General features: G+C 41.4%; 1 protein-coding gene across 1 annotated transcript; it reads right to left on the bottom strand.

Moving 5' to 3' along the window:
* Positions 1-19,718: 19,718 nt before the first annotated feature.
* Positions 19,719-22,859, bottom strand: LOC126248200 (uncharacterized). Its single transcript, XM_049948998.1, has 2 exons — positions 22,633-22,859; positions 19,719-20,311 (listed from the first exon to the last, which is right to left on the bottom strand). The coding sequence occupies exons 1-2, from the start codon at positions 22,772-22,774 to the stop codon at positions 19,728-19,730; spliced, it is 726 nt and encodes a 241-aa protein (XP_049804955.1). The 5' UTR covers positions 22,775-22,859; the 3' UTR covers positions 19,719-19,727.
* Positions 22,860-25,629: the final 2,770 nt, after the last annotated feature.

Below are 25,629 nucleotides of genomic sequence, written 5' to 3'. Positions count from 1 at the left end.
TGTATCGAGTGGATAGACGTGTACGGATATGGAGACAACCTCATGAATCCATGGACCCTGCATGTCAGTAGGGGTTGTTCAAGCTGGTGGACGCACTGTAATGGTGTGGGCGTGTACGGTTGGAGTGATATGGGACCCCTGATACGTCTAGATACGATCCTGACAGGTGACACGTACGTAAGCATCCTATCTGATCTGCATCCACTCAAGTCCATTGTACATTCCGACAGACTTGGGCAATTCCAACAGGAAAATGAGACACCGCCGGCCGGTGTGGCCGTGCGGTTCTAGGTGCTACAGTCTGGAACCGAGCGACCGCTATGGTTGCAGGTTCGAATCCTGCCTCGGGCATAGATGTGTGTGATGTCCTTAGGTTAGTTAGGTTTAATTAGTTCTGTTCTAGGCGACTGATGACCTCAGAAGTTAAGTAGCATAGTGCTCAGAGCCATTTGAGCCAATGAGACACCCCACAGGTCCAGAATTGCTACAGAGTGGCTCCAGGAACACTTTCTGAGTACCCCCTCATACTCTTACGGATTTATGGACAGCCCTACAGGATTCATGGTGTCAGTTCCCTCCAGCACTACTTCAGACATTAGTTGAGTCCATGCCAAGTCGTCTTGCTGAACTTCTACGTGTTCGCGGGGGTCCAACACGATATTAAGCTGCTGTAACAGTTCCTTTGGCTCTTCGGTGTAAATTGCTCCTCTGTGTAACTACACCGGTATAGGTTTGAGATTCCTCGTTGCTGTCATCCACTTCTGTTCTTTGCTATCACCGATTTCCATGTTACGTGCTTCACCAATCAATGTTGTCTGCAGTCGCGGAGTTGGGCAAATTAACTGAGCGCTGCACAGAGTGTTTCCTGGTTGCAGTGTTTTCGCAGCATATCTTATACGCAACGGAGGAGTCAATTAACGCTAAATGTCTCTTTTGGCTGAAGCAGAAAATGGTGCTATAACAGCACTACGTGAACAAGGATTTTCAGATCGCTATATAGTAAGGAGAACGGGTCTTCACAGCCTGCCCAGCCAGCCGTGCGGTGTAACGCACTGAGGGCCGCACAATAATCCTGGGTTCGGTGTGGGGCGGCGGTGGGGTCAGTGAACTCCTGTAGCCTGTTGTGGGGTTGTGTACGACTGTGGGCTACGGCAAGGACGAAGACTCCCCGACGTTTCTAGGTCCCCAGTTCCATACAATACATGGTAACCTGAACGAACGGCCTCATAATGGTGCTCGCCGCCAAATAGCAGCAGCTCAGGATCGGCAGATATGCCGTTTCAGTGAAAACCATCTTTCGCCAACGCACTAAATTCAGCAAGCATTGAGCCTGCCTAGTAGCACCACAACCGTAATTCGTCTAAGCGGAGGTGGACTGCGAGCAAGAAACGCTGCTCAGAAAGGGACATTATCTATTTCCCCACAGAGAAGCCCACCTTGCTTTTGCTGCTACAAATGTCGGTAGAACTGTCCAGCTTTGGAGGGGGGTGGTTTTTACAGACGAAGAAGTTTTCTGTACGGTCTCGACAGGAAGAGTACTGGTTCAAAAATGGTTCAAATGGCTCTGAGCACTATGGGACTCAACTGCTGTGGTCATCAGTCCCCTAGAACTTAGAACTACTTAAACCTAACTAACCTAAGGACATCACACACATCCATGCCCGAGGCAGGATTCGAACCTGCGACCGTAGCAGTCGCACGGGGAAGAGTACTGGTTTACCAGCCAAAAGGTGCTACGTATGATCCAAGACATATTTACATTTGCCGAAGAAGTGGTAGAAAATCAGTAACGGTATGGACACGGATATCAGTAGAAGGATGTGGGTTCCTGTGGGAACTAGAAGGAAAACTGGATGCGCGCAACTATATTTCCATTCTGAAGAATGTTATGTTCCCTTCTGTGACTGACAGATTTCGCAATGATTAGATCATGTTCCAGCATGATCAATCGACCGTTCATATGTTACGTATGGTTAAAAGGTGGTTCGACGACAAAAAAATATTACTGTTTTGGAATGTCCACCTAAAGGATCTGACTTGAATCCAGTTGAGAATATTAGGGCAGAAGTGGTTACAATCATAAAGGAAAAAGGACATTCACTGTCCACTCGCCACCAGCTTTCTGATGCTATTCATGACACTTTTATGTACATCCAGTCCCTAAAAATACATAGGTAGGCTAAAAGAGCAAAAAAAATTAAGTAATAATTAACAAAATAGCAGAGAAGCTCGCCGATGAAGGTCTAATTGGGGAGCGAAGGTCGGGCTAATGGAAGGTAAGGAGGCCCGGAACAAAAGAAAGAAAAATACCCAATAGACTTCCAGTCACTGTGAAATCAGAAGGCGGCTATACGCGATTCTTAGCAATATTAGCAGAAGAGTTTATTTATTTATTTATGAGGCTTCAGTTTGTGACAGCTAAACATTACTACTTCATAAAACCCAGCTTTGTTTTCCATAGGCAACACAGCAACTGTGTCAAACATTTTTAGAGGTACCGAGGTCCTCTGGAAGTGTAACAAGTTTTCCAAAAGAAAATGACATGATTTATTAGTTTATTTCGTTTAAAGCGTTTGCAGTGTGCTTTGACAGTCTAATCTAAAATTTTATTGTAACGTGTCATTTCAATGAAAGAGGACAGTATTAAGTTTCATGATATAAGAATTAACTGGAAGTTCTTAATTTAGGGAATATGCTATATATTTATATGTTGAAAAAATCTGTAGTTATAATACAGGTGAAGAAGAAAGCACGAAAACACTTTGTGAAAATAGCACGCTGGTCTGTAAACGGTGATTAAGGTCAAATAAAAAATGAAAAACACAGTTGGTAAGAACTATTGTTGATGGTAAGAAGCCATAGTAGATATGCCACTTTTTCCCATTCTGAGTTTTTTTGAGTTTCTTTGTCATCCCTGGGACTGAAATTGATACCCCATTGTATATGAAGAATATAATAACCAATGACGTTTACATAGCAGCACATAATTTTAATGCACGATGTGCAGATCAGAAACCTATTAATAGTTTCTTTATTTTTATTGGCGCTGATGACATTGAGAGGACTAACATAACTGTCAGAATCTAAATATTGAATACAGGCTCCCAGTGGACCCAAAAGTTTCATGTAGTACCGACTAATTGCTTTCAGTTGGGCCTTCATGCCTGGGTTTTCTGCGTCAGACAATGTTAGAAACTAGGACTAGTCAGGTTCAGCATTTTCTGCAAATGGTAAGAATTAGAAGCCGAATATTATGTTACAGAAACTGCGCAAATGCCAACCGTTGCTTTAACAGATCTGCGAGAAAGAAAGCAGAGCCGTAAGTTTTCACAGCAACAAATCTCGAAAAGTTCTTGACCAATTGATTTGAAATTTTGACACCATGTTGCACTGGAACAATTCTGAGGTTTTAGGTACTTTTTTAATATGTTTTCAAAAAGTGTTCGCGAGTAGAAGTAATAAAACAGAACGTCATGCCTGACGCAGCATTTTGTTACGCATCTCAATGTTTATGACGTCATATCTCCAGAATCTATACTTCGTTCATCTCAATATCAAACCAAACGGGCAAAATTACGCAAGCTTTATTCGGTTGTAAGTCGGTCTGCCTTCATTAACAATGAAAATAACGTTTTACCTTGGATCATAAAAAGACAGAAAATGGACACTCGTCTGTGCCGTGCCGACTTCCTTTGAATGTGTGATAACAAAAAGACTTGCCTTTTTATAAGTATCTCTTCTGCTGTTTATCGAAATAGTGAAGCAAGCTGATATGCCCTTTTGTTACCTGAAAATATGTCTTTATTACACACCACGTAATTTTTATGTAATTTACGTAATTATAAAATACGTTATAATTACCGGTCGTGGACGCTTAATAGAATGCGAAAAGAACCAGAAGTCCAGAGTTCAAAAAAGGTTTGAAACAGATCTAGAATGGGCGTGCGCAGGGAACGAAACGAACAACAACTCTATACTGAACTAACTAGGAGCAGTCGGCAGTGGAACTGCGACGAGGGCCACGCGAAGAAGGACGTGTCCGGCCGAGGGAGACCGAGACCGAGACCGAGACAGAGGTGGGATCGGGACCGAGCCTGGAACGAGACGGCCGATGTGTCCCTGCGATAACGAGACCGACCGTTTCCCGTTCCCGGGGACTATAAGTAGAAAGCCGCAACCGAAGTGAACTGTGAAAGACCGTTCCTTAAAAGGGAACCTCTCCATCGCACCCCCCTCAGATTTAGTTATAAGTTGGCACAGGGATAGGCCTTGAAAAACTGAACACAGAGCAATCGAGAAAACAGGAAGAAGTTGTGTGGAACTATGAAAAAATAAGCAAAATTTAAAAACTGAGTAGTCCATGCGCAACACAGGGAACATCATGGCCGCTTTGAACACAGGAGTGCCGTGGTCCCGTGGTTAGCGCGAGCAGCTGCGGAGTGAGAGGTGCTTGGTTCAAGCCTTCCCTCGAGTGAAAAGTTTACTTTTCTTTTTAAGTTATGATCTGTCCGTTCGTTCATTGACGTCTCTGTTCACTGTAATAAGTTTAGCGTCTGCGTTTTGCCACCGCACCGCAAAACCGTGCGATTAGTAGACGAAAGGACGTGCCTCTCCAATGGGAACCGGAAACATTTGATCGCAAGGTCATAGGTCAACCGATTCCTCGACAGGAAAACACGTCTGATATATTCTATACGACAATGGTGACGGCATGTGCGTCACATGACAGCAATATGTTGTCGACCCACCTAAGTTGTACACTTGGCGAATGAGTAAAAAGTTTCTTTTTCCTTGCCCGATTTAGGTTTTCTTGTGGATGTGATAATCACTCCCAAAAAAGTGATGAAAACATAAGAGTTTGTCACATAAACTGCAACAAATGAATGCAACAGTTTCACAGTCGCACAGTTTTCCCTGTGCTCTGTCACAACACATGTTTTTAACGTTTTCAAATTTTTCTGTGTGTACACCATCAAATCCTGTATATGTCCAAGGAAATCTGAACATGTCCTGGAATATTGGAGAACGAATTTGATTATGTGTGAGTGCCTGAACTTTGATAATTGTCTGAAAATAAAAAATTAAACTTTTCACTCGAGGGAAGACTTCAACCAAGGACCTCTCGTTCCGCAGTGGCTCACGCTAACCACAAGACCACCGCGCTCCTGTCTTCGCACTAGCCATGATGTTGTCTATCTTACTCATGGACTACTCAGTTTGTATATTTTGCTTATTTTTTCATAGTTCCACATAACTTCTTCCTGTTTTCTCGATTGATCTGTGTTCAGTTTTTCAAGGCCTATCCACTGTGTCAACTTATAAATAAATCTGAGGGGGGTGCGATGGGGAGGTTCCCTTGTTAGAATTCGTTCCTCGGTCCATCCGTTCATCTTGATGAACCGTTCCTTTGGACCCGTTCGTTCGCGAACGACCCACTCTATCTTCAATATCCACCTCTGAACCAGCTGGCAGGTGCAGCGACACTGTGACAAGTAGTTCGAAGCATATTGAAATTTGTAGCCATACAATGCCACACTTTGTTTCAGTACCAGCTTCCACGAAATAAAAAAAACAATAAATGCACCAAAAACCGTCATGCTCAAGTCCAAATGTAACCGACACGTCACAATTGAGATACGATTTCGGAACGATTAACAATTAAGATATCACTCTAACCGGACGCAACTTTCGAGTTTATTGAGTTACACATTCAACAGCATTCAACTCTAGTGCACAAATCACCTTCCTTAAAGCATCAAAATTCGTTACCAAGTTGTACAAACAATTCTAAACTTGTCGTTTAGCAACGAAAAGAAGCATTATTGCGAAACGTGATAAATAGTTAGTAGACTATCCGATAACAATACAATATAAATTAACGGTTTGTCTCCTAGCAGTAGGTCCATTGCACAATAATACACTACTGGCCATTAAAATTGCTACACAAAGAAGAAATGGAGATGATATACGGGTATTCATTCGACAAATATATTATACTAGTACTGACATGTGATTACATTTTCACGCAATTTGGGTGCACAGATCCTGAGAAATCAGTACCCAGAACAACCACCTCTGGTCGTAATAGCGGCGTTGATACGCATGGGCATTGAGTCAAACAGAGCTTGGATGGCGTGTACAGGTACAGCTGCACATGCAGCTTCAACATGATACCACAGTTCATCAGGAGCAGTGACTGGCGTATTGTGACGAGCCAGTTGCTTGGCCACCATTGACTTGACGTTTTAATTGGTGAGAGGTCTGGAGAATATGCTTGCCACGGCAGCAGTCGAACATTTTCTGTAGCCAGAAAGGCCCGTATAGTACCTGCAACATGCGGTCGTGCATTATGCTGCTGAAATGTAGGGTTTCGTAGGGATCGAATGAAGGGTAGAGCCACGGGTCGTAACACATCTGAAATGTAACGTCCACTGTTCAAAGTGCCGTCAATACGAACAAGAGGTGACCGAGACGTGTAACCAATTCCACCCCATATCATCATGCCGGGTGGTACGCCAGTATGGCGATGACGAATACACGCTTCCAGTGTGCGTTCACCGCGATGTCGCCAAATACGGATGCAACCATTATGATGCTGTAAACAGAACGTGGATTCATCCGACAAAATGACGTTTTGCCATTAGTGCACCCAGGTTCGTCGTTGAGTACACCATAGCAGGCACTCCTGTCTGTGATGCAGCGTCAAGGGTAACCGCAGCCATGGTCTCCGAGCTGATAATCCATGCTGCTGCAAACGTCGTCGAACTGTTTGTGCGGATGGTTGTTGTCTTGCAAACGTCCCCATCTGTTGACTCAGGGATCGAGACGTGGCTGCACTATCCGTTACAGCCATGCGGATAAGATGCCTGTCATCTCGACTGCTAGTGATACGAGGCCGTTGAGATCCAGCACGGTGTTCCGTATTACCCTCCTGAACCCACCGATTCCATATTCTGCTAACAGTAATTGGATCTCGACCAACGCGCGATACGATAAACCGCAATCGCGATATGCTACAATCCGACCTTTGTCAAAGTCGGAAACGTGATGGTACGCATTTCTCCCCCTTACACGAGGCATCACAACAACGTTCCACCAGGCAACGCCGGTCAACTGCTGTTTGTGTATCAGAAATCGGTTGCAAACTTACCTCATGTCAGCACGTTGTAGGTGTCGCCACCGGCGCCAACCTTGTGTGAATGCTCTGAAAAGCTAATCGTTTGCATATCACAGCATCTTCTTCCTGTCGGTTAAATTTCGCTCCTGTAGCACGTCATCTTCGTGGTGTAGCAATTTTAATGGCCAGTAGTGTATAATCTAGGAGTCCTAGTTTTCGCATTAGTAGACCTTTATCAGGACAACGAGCCCTCATAAAGCAAACTGTCATAATAAGAAGCGCAGTATCCACAGACGTCTGTGAGCAGTCGAGCAAAGGCGGTGCTTTCCTCTACTTAATCGCAGCGCATGTCACGCCGTCGAGTCGGCGCTTCGTGCCAACGAAATCTGTGCGTAATGCCGCGTCCTACGTAAGCGTCAAAAGCCACCAACAGTGTGAGATGTTTGGGTTCGGTACAAGCCGCAGCATAGGCTGATATGCTCGGGTGTCCTGCGTGCGAGCTACGATCTCCCGCTACAAGATGGCTACTAGAGCCGACCAGCTGTTTCTATAAAACGGCGCCCATAAATTGCGAAATGATTTGCCTAAAAGTAAGAAATAAAACAGATTGGAGAAACATTTGATGCACCTAATTTGCTGTACATGAGTTTCAGCATCACTCAAAGGCGAGCCGAAATCCTTTCATGCGCATCAAGGATCACGTGGTCGTAAAATTCTTCATATTTTATTAACAGTTCAAGATTCCGAAACATGTAATTTTTTTTTTCAACCGACAGCACTCAAAGAGGAGTTTAACACTTGAAACGTTTTGGTCAAATGTTTGAGCGGAGCCAAGACAAGGAGTCGCTATAAATTACAAAACGAATTTTTGTCCGAATTTACATAACCAAGCAAAGAGTAAGAAATGGGCAAATGGAGTATCAAACTGACCGACGTGACGTCTAGTTTTGCAATGAAATTTCTAAGTGCTTGAAAGTAATTAGGGTGATTAAGGAAAACTTAATAAGTGATTTAAGGAAAAATTAAAATATTTCACGAACATCTGCTGCTAGCTTTGTAAATTAAGTGTCAAAAAGTCCATCTCTTCAAACCCTATCTTTTCTGCACATAAAAAGATACATCGACGTGATAGTTAACTGTCAGAATGCTTCCTTGGAATCAAGTCCTGAATTTAGGATTTTCGAGACCAGAAGAGGCTAGGAAGGTTAATGAGGTGTCTCTGTGAAAAACCCGAAAATAAAAAAGATGAAAGAAATCGCTCAAAAATGAAATGATTTGTCTAAAAGAAATATAACAGACCCGAGAAACATTTGACATGTCTTTGAATGTTGCTCAAAATCATGTCCGGCACATGAGGTGCATCAAATATTTGTCTAATCTGTTTTATCTCTTACTTGTAGGCAAATCATTTCACAAATTAGTCATTTTGGGAAGCTTGGTATCCGTTTAACAGTTGTCAATACCTTCTCCATAGAAGCAGAAACATCATCATATGTCCACAAAAGCAGATACTGTATGTGATTATTATAAACGCCAATTGACAATTTACAGTAACTAAGTGACATTTATGCATGTGTCAAACTGTTATGTTTTATTAGGAATTTGATGGGTGTTATATATTGGGACTGGTAGTACTTTGGCCAGATCTTAAAAATATAGTTTGAGATGCAGCGTAAAGAGTATAGATAAAACACAGTAAACAGAACAGGTGATAGGATTGTTTTTCAGTCAGTTAAAATATCAAAAGCAGCTGGGATCGACCACAGGGCCCTCGAAGAACAATCTTACGCCACAGACGCCTCCCGCAAAGTACCTCTAATTGTTTGTCATTAGACAGTCATTCTTCCTCACTTATCAGCTATTGACAGTCCTTGGTCACATAAGAAACAATCGAGTTTAATTTAATGATGAGATAGTCGATTGTATCTCTGTATATTCGAACAAATTGTCTGGTGACCTTCGTTTTACCTCAACAAATTCATAAAATTTCGCGCAGCCATGTACTCAATTTCGTGCAGCACATTACGTATGACAAATAACGAAAATAAATTCAGACCTTCGCATGTTGGACACCCGAGTGTATCGTCTGATGCGGCTCGTCTCACACCCAAACACTGCACGCTCTTGGTCGCTTTTTACAATCACGTAGGCCACGACCTTCTCGTGACCTACGTGAGCGACAGAAGCGAGCGACAGTGCACAACTTCTGGATACGCGACACTCCAGCGACAAGCAGCAACAATGCGTGTCCTGCGTGCGAGCGACCATGTCGCGCTACAAGATGGCTGCTTAGAGCCAACCAGCTGTTTCTACAAAACGGCGTCCTTAACCTGTAGAATAGTGTAGCTGTAGAGAAAGGCTACATAATTAGGTTTACTTAAGAAAATAAAGCGAAAAGGAATTCTGTGCATGAAATTTACAAAGGGAGGAATCTCAATGGAGAATTTCATAAACATCGGCAACTACGAATATCACCAGACTAATTCTTTGAATACACGTGAGTTAGCAGAGAAGCATTCGACTATCTCATCAATAAATAAAATACGAATGTTTTTTACATGACCAAGAACTTTTAACACCCAACATATGTCGAAGAATGACTGACTACATGACGAACTACCCTATTGGTTCTGCTTACATTTTACCTGATTCAGTTACAATTCTGTATGCTAGGTTTTATGTATACTGTTTTTCACTGCATCGCTAAGTATATTTTTAAGGTCTTGCCAAAGAACTCGATATTTGAGTGTATACACACCTATCCAAGTATAGCATACACATTGAATTCCTAATAAATTACAATGAACCATGAAATTTTACAGACATTTGAAGCTGCGAACGTAATTCATCAGCAGTCAATGTTAAGATCAAGCGTTTCAATTGATCTAAATTGACTGTAAAAGTAAATCATACAAAATTTTTGAAAAAATAGTCAAATGTCTTATGTAATGATTTGTCTAAAAGTATGAAATAAAAAAAAATATTAGGGGAACGTTTGGTGCATCTCATTTTCTGTTCATGATTTTGAGCATTATTCAAAGGCACCTAGAACGTTTCTCTGATCTACTTATTTCTTTTACACAAACCGTTTCATAAAATATTTGACTGATTTCATTCATTTTTTATTTTCAAGTTTTATTCAGAAAGTAGGATCTTACTGACTCCTTGTTTGCCTTCCTAAAGTATTTGATTCAAAGGAAGCCTTTTTGACATTTAAATACTGCACAAATGTATCTTTTTATGTGCAAAATAGCTAGGCATTGAACAGAAGAAATTTTTGACACTTCATTTACGTAGTTTGGCAGCATCTTTTCGTGAAGTATTTCAATTTTTCCTCGACTCATTAATTAAGTTTTCGTTAATTACCCTGATTACTTTCAAGCAGTTAACCATTTTCAAGCAAAACTCGACCTCACGCTGGACACTTTGATACCGCGCTTACCTGTTTCTCTCCCTTTGTTTGGCTCTGAAAATTCGCAGAAAACCTCATGGTGTAATTTATAGGGAGTCTTGCTTTCGCTCACGCGTTTACAAAAACGTATCGAGTGTTAATAGTACGATAAAACAGTCCTTTCCGCATGCTGTCATTTCCAAAAATAGTCGTTTCGATATCTAGAACCGTTTATGAGATACGATGATTTTTACCGTTTGATTTCCGAAGCGCAGGAAAGGTTCGGACGCGCCGGAGCGACCCGTCCGCTAATATAACAACCAATATCTCAAGAATGAAAAGAGACATCATTCCGGTCTCGACTTAACACATAATTTCGATATACTGATTACATTTCATACACAATAATATATGGCCTTACATGATCTATACGGAAAGTCTACACAATGTGATTTTACCTCTGCAAATTCTTAAGAATTTCGTGCAGCCATGTACTCAATTTTGTGCAGCACAGTAAGTAAGACAAATAACGAAAATAAATTCAGACCTTTATCTTTTAAAAATGTCAAGCTATAAGACACGGAAGAATCAGTTTTTTTCACCGAATAGTTTTCTTAAAATCGGATGATTTCATAGCTGCCATCGCGTCCGCTCCGCTGCATTGTCGAGAAGGTATGTGGCTGTCGCTCTCTGTCATGCATGCTGCAGTGACAAGATTCAAACGTGTTTGAATTCGAACGTCGCCAGTTGGAGCGGGAAACAGCCAGTGACACAGACGTCGCTCACGTAGGACACTTCCATAACTATCCCTATGGTTGTGTTTTGTCGCCTGAAGTTGCTGCGTGCTGTCGGTCGCTTCTGTCACTTAGGCCATGTCCTACGTGAGCGACAGGAGCGAGCGACAGTGCGCGACAGCTTCAGGCGACCAAACACAACCGCTGGCATAGTTATGGAAGTGTCCTACGTGAGCCACATCTGCGTCGCTGCCTGTTTCCCGCTGCAACTGGCGACGTTTGAAATCAAACCTATTTGAATCTTGTCACTGCAGCACGCGCGACACAGAGCGACAGCCACGTGTCTTCTCGGCGAAGCAGTGGAGCCGACACGACAGCAGCTATGATTTACTTAACATCCGATTCTAAGGAAACTGTTTGGTGAAAAAATTTGATTCTTCCGCAACCTATAGCTTGATATCCTTACATGATCAAGGCCAGAATTTATTTTCGTTATCCGTCATAGTTACTGTGCTGCACGAAATTGAGTACATGGCTGCACGAAATTTTTATGAATTTGCAGAGGTAAAATCACATTGTGTAAACTTTCCGTATAGTTCATTTAAGGCCATACATTATTGCATATGAAATGTAATCAATATATCTAAATTGTATTTAAAGTTGAGGCCGAAAAGATATCTCTTTTCATTCTTGAGATATTTGTTGTTATATCTGCAGACAGGTCACTCGCAGCGTCTCCGAACCTTTCCTGCACTTCGGGAATCAAGTGCTCGTAAAAATCGTCGTAGCTCATAAAGTGTTCAAGATATCGAAAAGACGAATTATGGAAATAACAGCATGCGGAAAGGACTATTTTATCATATGATTAACACTCGATACGTTTTCGTAAACTAGTGAGCACAGCGACAACAAGACTCCCTATAGCTTAGACCATAGGTTTTGTCCAAATTTTCATAGCTAAACAAAGGGAAAGAAACAGGAAAACGGGGTATCAAAGTGACCAGCATGAGTTCTAGTTTGGCATGAAAATATTTAGCTGGTTGAAAGTAATCAGGGTAATGAACAAAAATTTAATTAATAAGCTAAGGAAAAATTGAAATACTTCACGAAAAGCTGCTGTAAATGAAGTGTCAAAAAGTCATCTGTTCAAGACCTAGCTATTTTGCACATAAAAAGATACATTGGTGCAGTATTTAAATGTCAAAAAGGCTTCCTTTGAATCAAGTGCTTTAGGAAGGTAAACGAGGAGTCAGTAAGATCATGCTTTCTGAATAAAACTTGAAATTCAAAAATGGAAGAAATCAGTCAAATATTTTATGAAATCATTTGTGTAAAAGAAATAAGTAGATCAGAGAAACATTCTATGTGGCTTTGAATGATGCTCAAAATCATGAACAGAAAAAGAGGTGCTCCAAACGTTTCCCTAATATGTTTTTTTTCATACTTTTACACAAATCAATATTCAAAACTTTTGCCTTTCTTTTCAAAACTTTTATAAGCTTTACTTTTACAGACTATTTAAAGTAATTGAAACGCTTGGCCTTAACACTGACTGCTGATGAGTTACGTTTGCAACTTCAAATATCTGTAAAATTTAATGATTCATTGTAATTTATTATGAATTAAATGTGTGTGATACACTGGGATAGGCGTGAAGATAAAGTTCTTTGCAAGACCTTAAAAACACATAAAACGTAGTATACAGAATCGTAACTGAGTCAGTAAAAATATATGAACGACCAGGAATCGAACCCAGCACGTTTTCCTCACACCTAAGTATGAACTATGTATGCTACCCGTACACCACAGCTAGCTGTTCTTCACTGGGGTCAATCCGTGTGCATATCTTTGTTTTTAGCGTAGTTAATCATGTAATAGTCATTCCTCCACATTTATTGGCTGTTAAAAGTTCTTGACCAAGTAAAAAAGGCCTGAGGACGTGCCCTACGTGAGCAACAGAGGTGAGCGACACTCCAAGCGACAAGCAGCGACACCAGGTGCAAACCCTGGGTGTCCTGCGTGCGAGCGGTGCGTGCGACCATGTCGTGCTACAAGATGGCTGCTTAGAGCCAACCAGCAGTTTCTACAAAACGGCATCCTTAACCTGTAGAATAGTGTAGCTGGAGAGAAAGGCTACAGAATTAGGTTTACTTAAGAAAATGAAGAGAAAAGGAATTGTGTTCATGAAATTTACAAAGGGAGAATTTCATAAGTATCGTTAACCACTAAGATCACCAGACAAGTTCTTCGAATACACATGATTGAGCATACGAGCATTCCACTATCTCATCAACAAATTAACTACAAATGTTTTTTACATGATCAAGAACTTTTAACAGCCAATAAATGTGGAGGAATGACTATTACATGACTAACTACGCTAAAAATAAAGATATGCACACGGATTGACCCCAGTGAACAACAGCTAGCTGTGGTGTAGGGGTAGCATACACACTTCATACTTATGTGTGAGGAAAACGTACTGGGTTCGATTCCCAGTCGTTCTTATATGTTTACTGACTCAGTTACGATTCTGTCTACTAAGTTTAAGTGTTAATCTTATGATAAAATAGTCCTTTCTGGGTGCTGCTATTTCCAGAATTCGTCTTTTCGATATCTTGAACCTTTTATAAGCTACAACAATGTTTGCGACCACTTGATTCCCTAAGTGCAGGAAAGGTTCGGACGCGCACCGACCACCCCGTCCGCATATATAACAACCAATACCTCATGAATGAAAAGAGATATCATTCTGGTCTCAACTTTAAATACAGTTTAGATATATTGGTTACATTTCATACGCAATAATGTATGGTCTTAAATGAACTATACGGAAAGTCTACACAATGTGATTTTACCTCTTAAAATTCTTAAAAATTTCGTGCAGCTATGACGAATAACGAAAATAAATTCTGACCTTTATCATTTAAGGATATCAAGCTATATGTTGCGGAAGAATCAAATTTTTTCACCGAATATTCTTAAAATCGGATGTTAAGTAAATCATAGCTGCCGTCGTGTCCGCTCCACTACTTTGCCAAGAAGACACGTGGCTGTCGCTCTGCGTCGCGCATGCTGCAGCGACACGATTCAAACACGTCTGAATTCAAACATCGCCAGTTGCAGTGGGAGAGAGGCAGCGACACAGATGTCGCTCACGTAGGACACTTCCGTAACTACACCAGCGGTTGTGTTGGGTCGCCTGAAGCTGCCAGGCGCTGTCAGTCGCTTCTGTCACTTAGGCCGTGTCCTACGTAAGCGACAGAAGCGATCGACAGTTAGCAACAGCCGGATTCGCGACATTCCTGCTACAACTCGCTTCTTCGCGCGACATGCGACGGTATCCTGCATGCGAGCGACAAACTACCGCAAGCTCCAATCAGCTATTTCCGAATCAGGGCGCCAACAAATCGTACAATTACGTTGTTGCTCGAAAGTACAGCAACAAAAGTAATTTTAATTAGGAAATTAAGACGTAAAAAGGAGCGCTGTACATGAAATCTATAAAACGAGGAGTTTTCATGGCGAATTCCATCAATTATATCGTGAGTTACGACGATCACCAAACAAATTATTTGAACATACGAGAATGAACGTACATACCTTCCATTATCTCGTCAGTGGTTTAAAAATGTGTATTTCACATGCAACCACCAACTTTCAGCGGCCAATAAGCATGGAAGAAAGGCTGATAATTGCACTAATGTAAGTACTACCACATACTAGTATGTACTTTCAAAATGTAACATAAACTATGTAGCATTGGATTTTTTTTACGTTTTTTTACTAATTTACTTATTTCAAATCAATGCTAGCGGATATTATGTTGCGTAAATTAGGTCGACAATAAAGAATGTTCTACGAATTGATGGCAAAACGGTTACATATTTGATAAACACATACTGCAAAGTGCCAAAATATTCTTTGGTAGTGTGACTATCATAAAAGTTTATTTATTCTTTGCCTGTGGACGCTAGCATAAAATTTTCAGTTGAGAGTATAGGATGTGTTATACAAGTTTATAGGCCCACAGATTAAGACAGATGAACATCTCTGTTCTGACTGCATTTACCATATTACTTTACAATTTATATATACTGAAGAAAAGAGATTTATTTTTTACACGCACATATGAGGTTACTACACATTTTCTATCACACTTAAAATTTAAATCACTTAAAAAATTCAATCTTTTTCTTCTTTGATTGATTTGATAGCTTAATAAAAAAATCTTTTGCCTGCTTAATCTGGAAAAGTCGCTGTCAGTTTGAAATTTTGCTGTCATATGTAATCATTTTCCTTTCCTCTTATGAAGTGTATGTAGTCATGAGCCTACATTTTTATGTAGGAGTAGTTTATCATTTCTCTCTTTGCACAAATATTCTGATTTTTATGTACATACATCCCACTGCTCTTTTCTGAGTTTTAACTATTTGTAAGCATGTATCTTGTACACTTCATCATATGTGAACTGACTAGGACAGATGTAGGAATACAGGTCCATAGTACATTGTCCTGAGAACTTTATCATCCACAATGTATACTGTTTTGTACATGAAACTCTGCCTCTTTGCCTTACATGAAATAAAGAAAGGCAACCATTCACCTACAGATGACTGAGGTGTGGGGCATAGACTGTTATCCCTTGTATGTGTCTATACTCCATCCATCAGCCATCTATAGATAAGTGGTTCCCTTTTATTATTTTATGTATTATTTCATCCAGGAATTTCCATCGTGTGTTTATCTTTTTACATAGTACATATGTCCTCCCCCAAGTCAAATGCTTGTCTGTAACAGTTGATAAAAAATTTATACTTTTTATTTCTTTAATTGTGTCCATTGAATTTAATATATTCATTCCACTTTTTCAGTTTTGCGCACTACATACATACATTGATTTATAAAATGATAGTTTTGTACTAGATACTAGTTTACAGATTCAATCGTAAGTAGTGCTTCCACTTACTTTGCTTTATCAAATTATCTGCTGCAGTTACAAAATATCTGTCAAAGGTGCTTGCTATGTCTAAAAGATCTACATCACTTTTGCTATCCTTCAGTGAGCAGATGTCCTGTGCCCTTTTTATTATTTTCTCACTTTTCATTTGTAAAGGAATGTAAGTCTTTTTGAGTAATTATCTCCTTTGTCTACTGCCATATTAATTAATAATGTTTTTGTTCCTCTGCTGAAGCTGCAGTCATCTGTCTTTTATTTTGTACAAAGAATAATATGCGTCAGTGTTTCTTCGCTTAGAGAGGTCTTCATACATTTTCAATTTATTTGTTGTATGATATACCTCACCAGTCACCCATCTTTTTCTCTTCATGATACTAGTTATTACCCTTCTGCTGACAGGAAATAAGTGTCTGTAGAGAAAGCTATTATTATAGAATACCTGTTCCAATTTAAGACATACTACTTTTACACAACAAAAACTGTATACAAACAAAGATTTATTCTTCCTTCAGGTATTACGCAACGGGAGTGTCATTTCACCAGCTCTCCTATTCCTTCAGGGTTGGAAAAACAACAGTGGCAAATATTGTGAAGGAAGTGTAGAGGACGAGGGGTTATTTTTAGGAAATATGGTGCGAGATTGTGATTTAGTGTGTTTCAGTGCGCGATGCGCCAGCCTTACGGTAGACGGCGGACGAAGGCTGGCCGGTGCATTATGCAGGTGACACAGTTTTGCAACAAGCGTCGGTATGTGTGTACGTGCATGGCAGCCATCAACAGCCGGAACGCAGCATTAGCAGAATTACGCAGGCACGGGCCACATGTGCCGCGGTTGCATTAGCCAACTCATCGAGAACGTCCTAATAAACACGGCGCCACGTAACCGGCGGATTCAGCAGCAGTCTGCACTATTTAAGGGCATCAGAGATGGGTGTCAGTATCGGTTCGACCGATTGGGCGTTCGGTAGCTGTTACGTCGTCGTCATCAGTGACGCTGTCCCCGTGGACCGGCCGGCGGAGGACGTTGCCCGCTGCTGCACCGGTGACTCCCGGCGTCATCATGAGCCGCAGCGTCTGCAGGAGGCGAGCTAGGCCAGGCCTCATGCTGTTAACCTCCTACCTCCTGCGCAGCCGCTGACCGAGCGCGGCGTCGCGTTCCCCGGGCTGCGCGCATCAGCATGTCTCCACCACGACACGAGTGTTGGGGCTGAGCTACCGGAAAATGTATTGGAAGAACCAACAATAAAGAGGAAGATTGCTAAAAACAGCCACCTTCCTCTACCCAGCCACACCCTACAACCCCGACCACGTCACCTGCTGCGGTCATCCTATTACAGAAGTCTCAAGAGCTCTGTGGTTATATTTATAACCATTACATATGCCACAACCAATACAAGAGTATTTTGCCAATACTGCAAAGGACTTTCTGGGAAAATGGCATTTTCCACATTGCATTGGCAGTATAGATGGCAAACACATCAGAATTCGCAGCCCCTCTAATTCAGGAAGTCAATATTTCAATTATAAAAATTACTTTTCAATAGTTCTGCTGTCAGTAATGGATGCCAAATATAGATTTGCTGTAATTGATGTTGGTGCATATGGAAGAGACAGTGATGCTGCAGTATTCAATAATTCAGTATTCTGTAGGAAAATTGAATCAAATGTAATAATTTTGCCTGGGGAATCATTCCTGCCAAATTGGAACATGAAAATGCCACATGTGTTTGTCGGAGATGAAGTGTTCCCACTGAGGTCATACTTAATGAGACCATACCCAGGAAGAAATGGAGAATCTTGTTGAAACCAATAGAAACGGATGTGGACAATGCAGTAGCCATTGTGAAAGCAACAACTGTTCTGCATAATATTATTATTGACAAAGAAGGTGTTGACTCCACATTTAACACAGTCACTGAGTCAAGAGTGGGAACAAATATTCGTAGCTCAGTGAGGTTAAATTCTTCACGTCGAGAGGCAACAAAAATCAGAAATGCATTTCGTAATTGTTTTAATAGTGTACAAAATGGAAATTTGGAATAAACTTCATTTAAAAACATACTAGAATGTTTTCATTACTAACTAGTGCATAAATATATATCTTCACAAACATATTTACCAATGAAGAAAACTGTTAGCACTTTTAATTCATGAGAATGTTCATGTTCATCTTTGTATTATTTCCCACAGTGTCATTCTGTATGACAATTGAATGAGACTGTGAAAGAGCTACTGACGATTTGGTTCCAAATCCAACAACATTCAGTTATTTAGCTGTAAAACCTACAGTCAGTCATTTATCTGACCATGATATTCAAATGTTATCAATAAAATTTACTGGCCGGTTAGGCACTGATCATACCAAAACTGTTATATCACAGTACCACTAACAATGACTATCATCATAGAGAGAAGTTATGGAAAGAATGTGGGGAAGAAATTTATAAAGAATGTTAATGGGAACTTTAACTCTTTCTTAAATATATTCCAGGAACAACTCCAATCTCGTTTTTTTAACAATAAAATAAGGGCAAAACTGAACAAAAAGATAAACACTGGATAACTCCTGGCACTTAAGTATCTTGTAGGGAGAGGAAAGTTCTGTGTAATCCAGTGGCTATAAACACAGAAACCAGAAATAAGAAATGGAATAAAGATCCTTGCACAGACAGTGTATGCACCAACAACAGTGTATACCTTGATTTACTCCACGTTCCTGAAGGTTCTCCTCCCTGATGTAATCTATGGAACATGATGGATGACAGAAAACCACCATCTGTTTGTCTCACTGCAGACCAACAAACCTACTACATTTCAAACAATATCCAAAACGTGTCATATTCCCTACTCCTGTTACATAAAACTGCCATCTTATAGTAGAAATATCTGGCCTCAGTACAAAAAAATCACTGTTCTTGAAATGTACAAACAGGTATCCCAATATACCCATGTACAAAGTCCCACAACCTTTTTGCCACACCCCTACTTGGTCTACCTGCAGATCAACTTACGATATTTCAGACATGTGGCATTTTCCCCACATTTATTGCTGAAAACTGCAGTCTACATGTTTAATATCTTGCCTCAGTCCAACACATTCTCCAGTCTCGAAATATACACACACTTATCCCAATATACTCACGTACAAATTCCCACAGCCTTTTTGCCACATCACTACTTGGTCTTCCTGCAGATCACTTTACTTAACAGATTTAATCTATTAACAGTGTATTGTACTACTTGAACCTAAGTTATATAAATCGTGACCTGTGTCTCGTTGTTTCAACAGCACATGACATCAAAATTCTGAGAATGCTTTCTAATAGGAGTTTGTACAAATCTATGAAAATGCAAACAAAGAGACCATCATGGTAAGTGCTTATTAATTGTTGTGATTAATTTATAGCAGATACATGTCACTAATAAAAACTATAATGGTAGTTACGATCCACAGCCTTGACTCACTGAAAACAGAATGGCAGGATACAATATATGGTTACAGACAAAAAAAGACACTTGTTTGTATTATGTTTTATTTGAAATTTTCCTTCTCAGTACATCAATTATCTGCCCCATTGCTTCTAATTTTTGTAGTGGTTCAATTTGCTTAAAATAAGGTACCAATGACAACAAAAACTTTCTGTCCTCACATTCGGCTTGAGACTCCAAAATTTTGATCTTTTTCGCTTTAATTTCCAGCAGTTCTCTCCCAAAACTAGCAGATTGTCTTCTCTTTGCTGACCGTGTCAGTGGTGGTGGAGGTGGTGATGTGGCAGCCAGAGAGTTATGGTCTCCTATGCTGGGCAGGAACTCCTCGGTCACAACACAATCAACATTGCCATCAAAGACTATACTTTCACCAAGATCAGTTTCTGGCACTTCAGTGTCACTGTCACCATTTGATGACAGTGATTGTTGACATTCAAGTGCCACATTTGTTCCAGCCTCTCCTGGTGTCATTATGTCCTTCAGAAACATTAGTGCCTGGAAATAACACCACTTGCTATTCCATGCATTAGCTGCATCACCTGATGATGATATTGGTTTCTTCTTCAGTTCTCTTCGGAAACAGTCTCTCAGGGATTTCCATCTGTTTTTGACATAGTCTTCTGAAACCAGATAAGCAAATATGTAATAAAAGTTATCGTTGGGACTGTGGATTTATATTTTTCATTGTATTATGTGACCCATTAATTATGCTGAGATGAAAGTAGGAATATGTAAAACAACTGCAGTATATCTGGAAATATTAGCCAAAATGAAAGGAAAATGTCCTCAGTTTTTCACTTGATCAAAAATGATAGAGAATAAGATGAAAGTGAAACTTGTTATTCTACAGATTATATACCACTTAATTTTTAAGTACCATTGAAAAGTAGTGAGCTAATTATTTGGCTTCTTAATTATATGAGGCGTGTTTTTCAAGTAAGTACCGTTTTGAAATTTAAAAAAAGGTTTGCTAAGATATCTCAATAATTTTATTCTTACATGAAAGCCTGTACCTTAATCTACTTTTCTACATAATTTCCGTCAATATTGAGGCACGTGTCATAACATTGTACCAGTTTTTGAATACCCTCCTCATAAAAGTCTGCTGTCTGCCTTGCTAACCACTGCATCACCACTGTTTTGACTTCATCATCGTCTTGAAGATGCTGACCTCCCAGGTGTTTCTTCAAGTGCAGAAACGGATGGTAGTCACTGGGTGCAAGATCGGGGCTGTACGTAGGATGACCTAGAGTTTCCCATCGAAAATATGTGATGAGATCTTTGGTCTGATTCGCCACATGCGGATGGGCATTGCCTTACAGAAAAACGATGCCCTTGCTCATCTTGCCATGTCTTTTGTTCTGAATTGAACGGCACAGATTGTGCAATGTCTTACAGTAAGCTGCTGCATTGATTGTCTCATCACGAGGCAGAAATTCCACAAGCAATACTCCTTTTCTGTCCCAAAATACTGTGCACATGATTTTCTGGGCAAAATTGTTTGCTTAAGCTTCACTTCTCTGGGCGAATCTGAATGCTGCCATTCCATGGACATTTGCTTTGATTCTGGTGTGACATAGGCCACCCATGTTTCATCGCCCATAGCAATTTGGCATAAGAAATCATCACAGTCGTTGTGGTACCGCTCAAGGAAAGTCAATGCACTGTCTAAATGTTTGGTTTTTTGCACATCCGTCAACATTTTCGGTACCCATCCTGCACACAATTTTTGGTCATTCAAGTGCTCGGTCACTACAAGAAACATTAGGAAAGTCATCCCGCAAGGAGGAAATCGTAAAACGTCTGTTTCCTCTCACCTTATTGTCCACTTCCTGCACCAAACTTTAATTAACGACCGAAGGACGCCCACTCCGTTGTTCATCATGCACATTTGTGCGGCCATGTTTAAATGCTCTCACCCACTTTCTTACCATTCCATCACTCATAATGTGTTCTCCGTAAACTGCACAGATCTCACGATGAATATCGATCGCTTTTAGGCCTTTAGCACTCAGAAATCTTATAACAGCCCGTACTTCACAGTCGGCGGGACTCACGATTATCGGAGGCATCTTAAACACTCAGTACACAACGTAAACAAGGAAGAATCAGATGGTAATGGCGTCAGTGCGTAGACAACAGATGTAGGTACCCAGTGCGCATGCGCAGAGCGCCGACAGCAGCGCTGCGGCCGCGGTGTGGCAAAACGGTACTTACTTAAAAAACACTTCCTTCACATTGTCGAAAAAATAAAATATTTCATTGCACGCACATTAATGAGACTGCCTACAACAATTAACGAACGGCAAACTATACCAGAATATTCAGGAATATTTAAGAACATGACAACTTTCTATTCCAGTCCTTACATTGTATTTACATAATACAGAAAAAGAAAAGCAAACGTAGGGCAGGTGCCATGAAAAAAAGGAAAATCTTTTGAGTCAAGGATTTGTAAAGATGAAGAAAATCTGATATTGAGCGCAATGGATACGTTTGCACACCTCATATTCAGCATACATATCGTTATAAAAGTCAAAACTGAAGTGTATATTCAGAAAAGCTTTATTTTAATGATAAGTAAATCCCTTAAGTCTATTTTTGGGTGTATTGCGTAAATAAAATATAGAAAATTTAAGTGGTGCGAGTACGTAATTGCTACCTTCATCACAGACGCCAATGTCTTACATTACTATGTATCGTAATGTAAAATGGGTCTTAAACAGTAGTTCTAATCAAATATTTAAAAATTCTCATACATATTTAATAACTTTTTGACAGTTGTAAAACGGAATCAGAAAAGAAAAGAAATAACTCCAATGAGATGAACTTGTAACTGATATACGATCATAAACATTAAAACCAACTTTTTTTGGATATCGTAATAAGATAAACATGAATATTCGTACATACAAAAGAAAAAAAATAAACCAATACTTACTTGTTGAGCCCACTGCATTGGCCACAGCCGCCCATTCTTGGTCACATATGAATCTATTGTGGTAGTTTTTCTGTCTTATATCCCATAAACAGCGCCTCTTACTAACTTCTGCTATTAAAATTTCGGCGAAATCCGTCGACATGTTGTCTGCTGCCTCACAAAACCCTGTACAGTTTGGACTATGGCTGCCGCTGTCGCACGCGCTACAAGCGACAAGATTCAAACACGTTTGCTTTCAAACGTCGCCAGTTGCAGCGGGAGACAGGCAGCGACACAGATGTCGCTCACGAGACGTAACAACACCTGCGTTTGTATTTTGTCGCCTGAAGCTGTCGCGCGCTGTCGGTCGCCTCTGTCGTTTACGTAGGACATAACACGGCAAGCGGGGATAAACAAGAATTCCTACTTACACGGCAACCTGCTGCAGCTAAAATTCATGTGGTGTTCTTCGGCATACCTCAGACGTTTTAGAAATGCTTCTTTCGTTTAGGTGTACTGGTAATACGAAAGTGCAAAATTGTAAAATGATAACTCATGGTGTCATAATACACTCCTGGAAATTGAAATAAGAACACCGTGAATTCATTGTCCCAGGAAGGGGAAACTTTATTGACACATTCCTGGGGTCAGATACATCACATGATCACACTGACAGAACCACAGGCACATAGACACAGGCAACAGAGCATGCACAATGTCGGCACTAGTACAGTGTATATCCACCTTTCGCAGCAATGCAGGCTGCTATTCTCCCATGGAGACGATCGTAGAGATGCTGGATGTAGTCCTGTGGAACGGCTTGCCATGCCATTTCCACCTGGCGCCTCAGTTGGACCAGCGTTCGTGCTGGACGTGCAGACCGCGTCAGACGACGCTTCATCCAGTCCCAAACATGCTCAATGGGGGACAGATCCGGAGATCTTGCTGGCCAGGGTAGTTGACTTACACCTTCTAGAGCACGTTGGGTGGCACGGGATACATGCGGACGTGCATTGTCCTGTTGGAACAGCAAGTTCCCTTGCCGGTCTAGGAATGGTAGAACGATGGGTTCGATGACGGTTTGGATATACCGTGCACTATTCAGTGTCCCCTCGACGATCACCAGTGGTGTACGGCCAGTGTAGGAGATCGCTCCCCACACCATGATGCCGGGTGTTGGCCCTGTGTGCCTCGGTCGTATGCAGTCCTGATTGTGGCGCTCACCTGCACGGCGCCAAACACGCATACGACCATCATTGGCACCAAGGCAGAAGCGACTCTCATCGCTGAAGACGACACGTCTCCATTCGTCCCTCCATTCACGCCTGTCGCGACACCACTGGAGGCGGGCTGCACGATGTTGGGGCGTGAGCGGAAGACGGCCTAACGGTGTGCGGGACCGTAGCCCAGCTTCATGGAGACGGTTGCGAACGGTCCTCGCCGATACCCCAGGAGCAACAGTGTCCCTAATTTGCTGGGAAGTGGCGGTGCGGTCCCCTACGGCACTGCGTAGGATCCTACGGTCTTGGCGTGCATCCGTGCGTCGCTGCGGTCCGGTCCCAGGTCGACGGGCACGTGCACCTTCCGCCGACCACTGGCGACAACATCGATGTATTGTGGAGACCTCACGCCCCACGTGTTGAGCAATTCGGCGGTACGTCCACCCGGCCTCCCGCATGCCCACTATACGCCCTCGCTCAAAGTCCGTCAACTGCACATACGGTTCACGTCCACGCTGTCGCGGCATGCTACCAGTGTTAAAGACTGCGATGGAGCTCCGTATGCCACGGCAAACTGGCTGACACTGACGGCGGCGGTGCACAAATGCTGCGCAGCTAGCGCCATTCGACGGCCAACACCGCGGTTCCTGGTGTGTCCGCTGTGCCGTGCGTGTGATCATTGCTTGTACAGCCCTCTCGCAGTGTCCGGAGCAAGTATGGTGGGTCTGACACACCGGTGTCAATGTGTTCTTTTTTCCATTTCCAGGAGTGTATGTGACCATGTTTCTGTGACCTTAACAGATATTTTATGAATAAATTGGTCTCTCAATATTATTGCAGGCAGGGGAAGTTATAGTAGAATGAATACCTCGATATACTAAGTAAAATCTTTCTTGTGGGTGCTTCGAAACCCGACTCACCAAATAAGTATACACTTTTTGCCCCAAGCTTTCCGTACCGTTACTGTGCTATTAACGCATGTGCCCCCCAACTATAGATAAATATTCATTAACGAGACAGAATACCGTGAGAAACATGTCCATGTTAAAAAATTTAGATTCGTACCTGTTTCATTGATTCAGCATTTGTAGACGCAGCAGAATATTTCTACCTTTATGAATTTAAAGAGAGAGATGTCTCAATTCACGGTATTTCCACAATTATTTGGTTAAGGCTGCGAAGGTAAGAGGATGCTGGAGTTCACATTCCGAACATCTCTCGGTAGGCGGACCCCACACCATGAACTTTCACTCACTGAATTTTCATTGATAGGGGAGGGGGGGGGGGGTGCGAAGGGATGCGAACTTTCCCTAACGATGCATCCGTAATTCAGCATATGTAAAGTTCATGACTGTGGTGTCCATTACGAATAAGTGCCTTTCGTTCTGGAGCAGTAGAGGCTCCGTGGTAAGCATTCCGCCTGTGAATGCGATGTCGACGTTCTGGGTTCACATTAGGCAGCTTTTTCATTACGCACTTATGTGACCTAATAAATTATATCTATATTGTGTTTGATATTAATAAATGCGTGTTATATGTGCCCTGAAGACCCTTTCAAGGACACTTTTTATGTAGAAATGTGTTTTCATGGGACATTCACATTATGATTCGTAGTATCTCTGACGTTTTTTCTCGGTGGCAGTGATGACTGCTCAGAACATCTGCACAAATCAGATTTTCCATTGGCTGTGGGAAGTGAAGTAAGAACACAACCTCATATAGCGGCTGAAAAGTATATTTTGGTTACTCGTCCAACAGTTCTCACCGTGACTATGTGAATCATCATATGAAAGGTCTG

The sequence above is a fragment of the Schistocerca nitens genome, chromosome 3, assembly GCF_023898315.1.
Source record: "Schistocerca nitens isolate TAMUIC-IGC-003100 chromosome 3, iqSchNite1.1, whole genome shotgun sequence".
NCBI lineage: Eukaryota > Metazoa > Arthropoda > Insecta > Orthoptera > Acrididae > Schistocerca > Schistocerca nitens.
The sequence above is the reverse complement of the archived record's forward strand: the minus strand, read 5'-3'. Positions and strand labels throughout refer to the sequence as shown.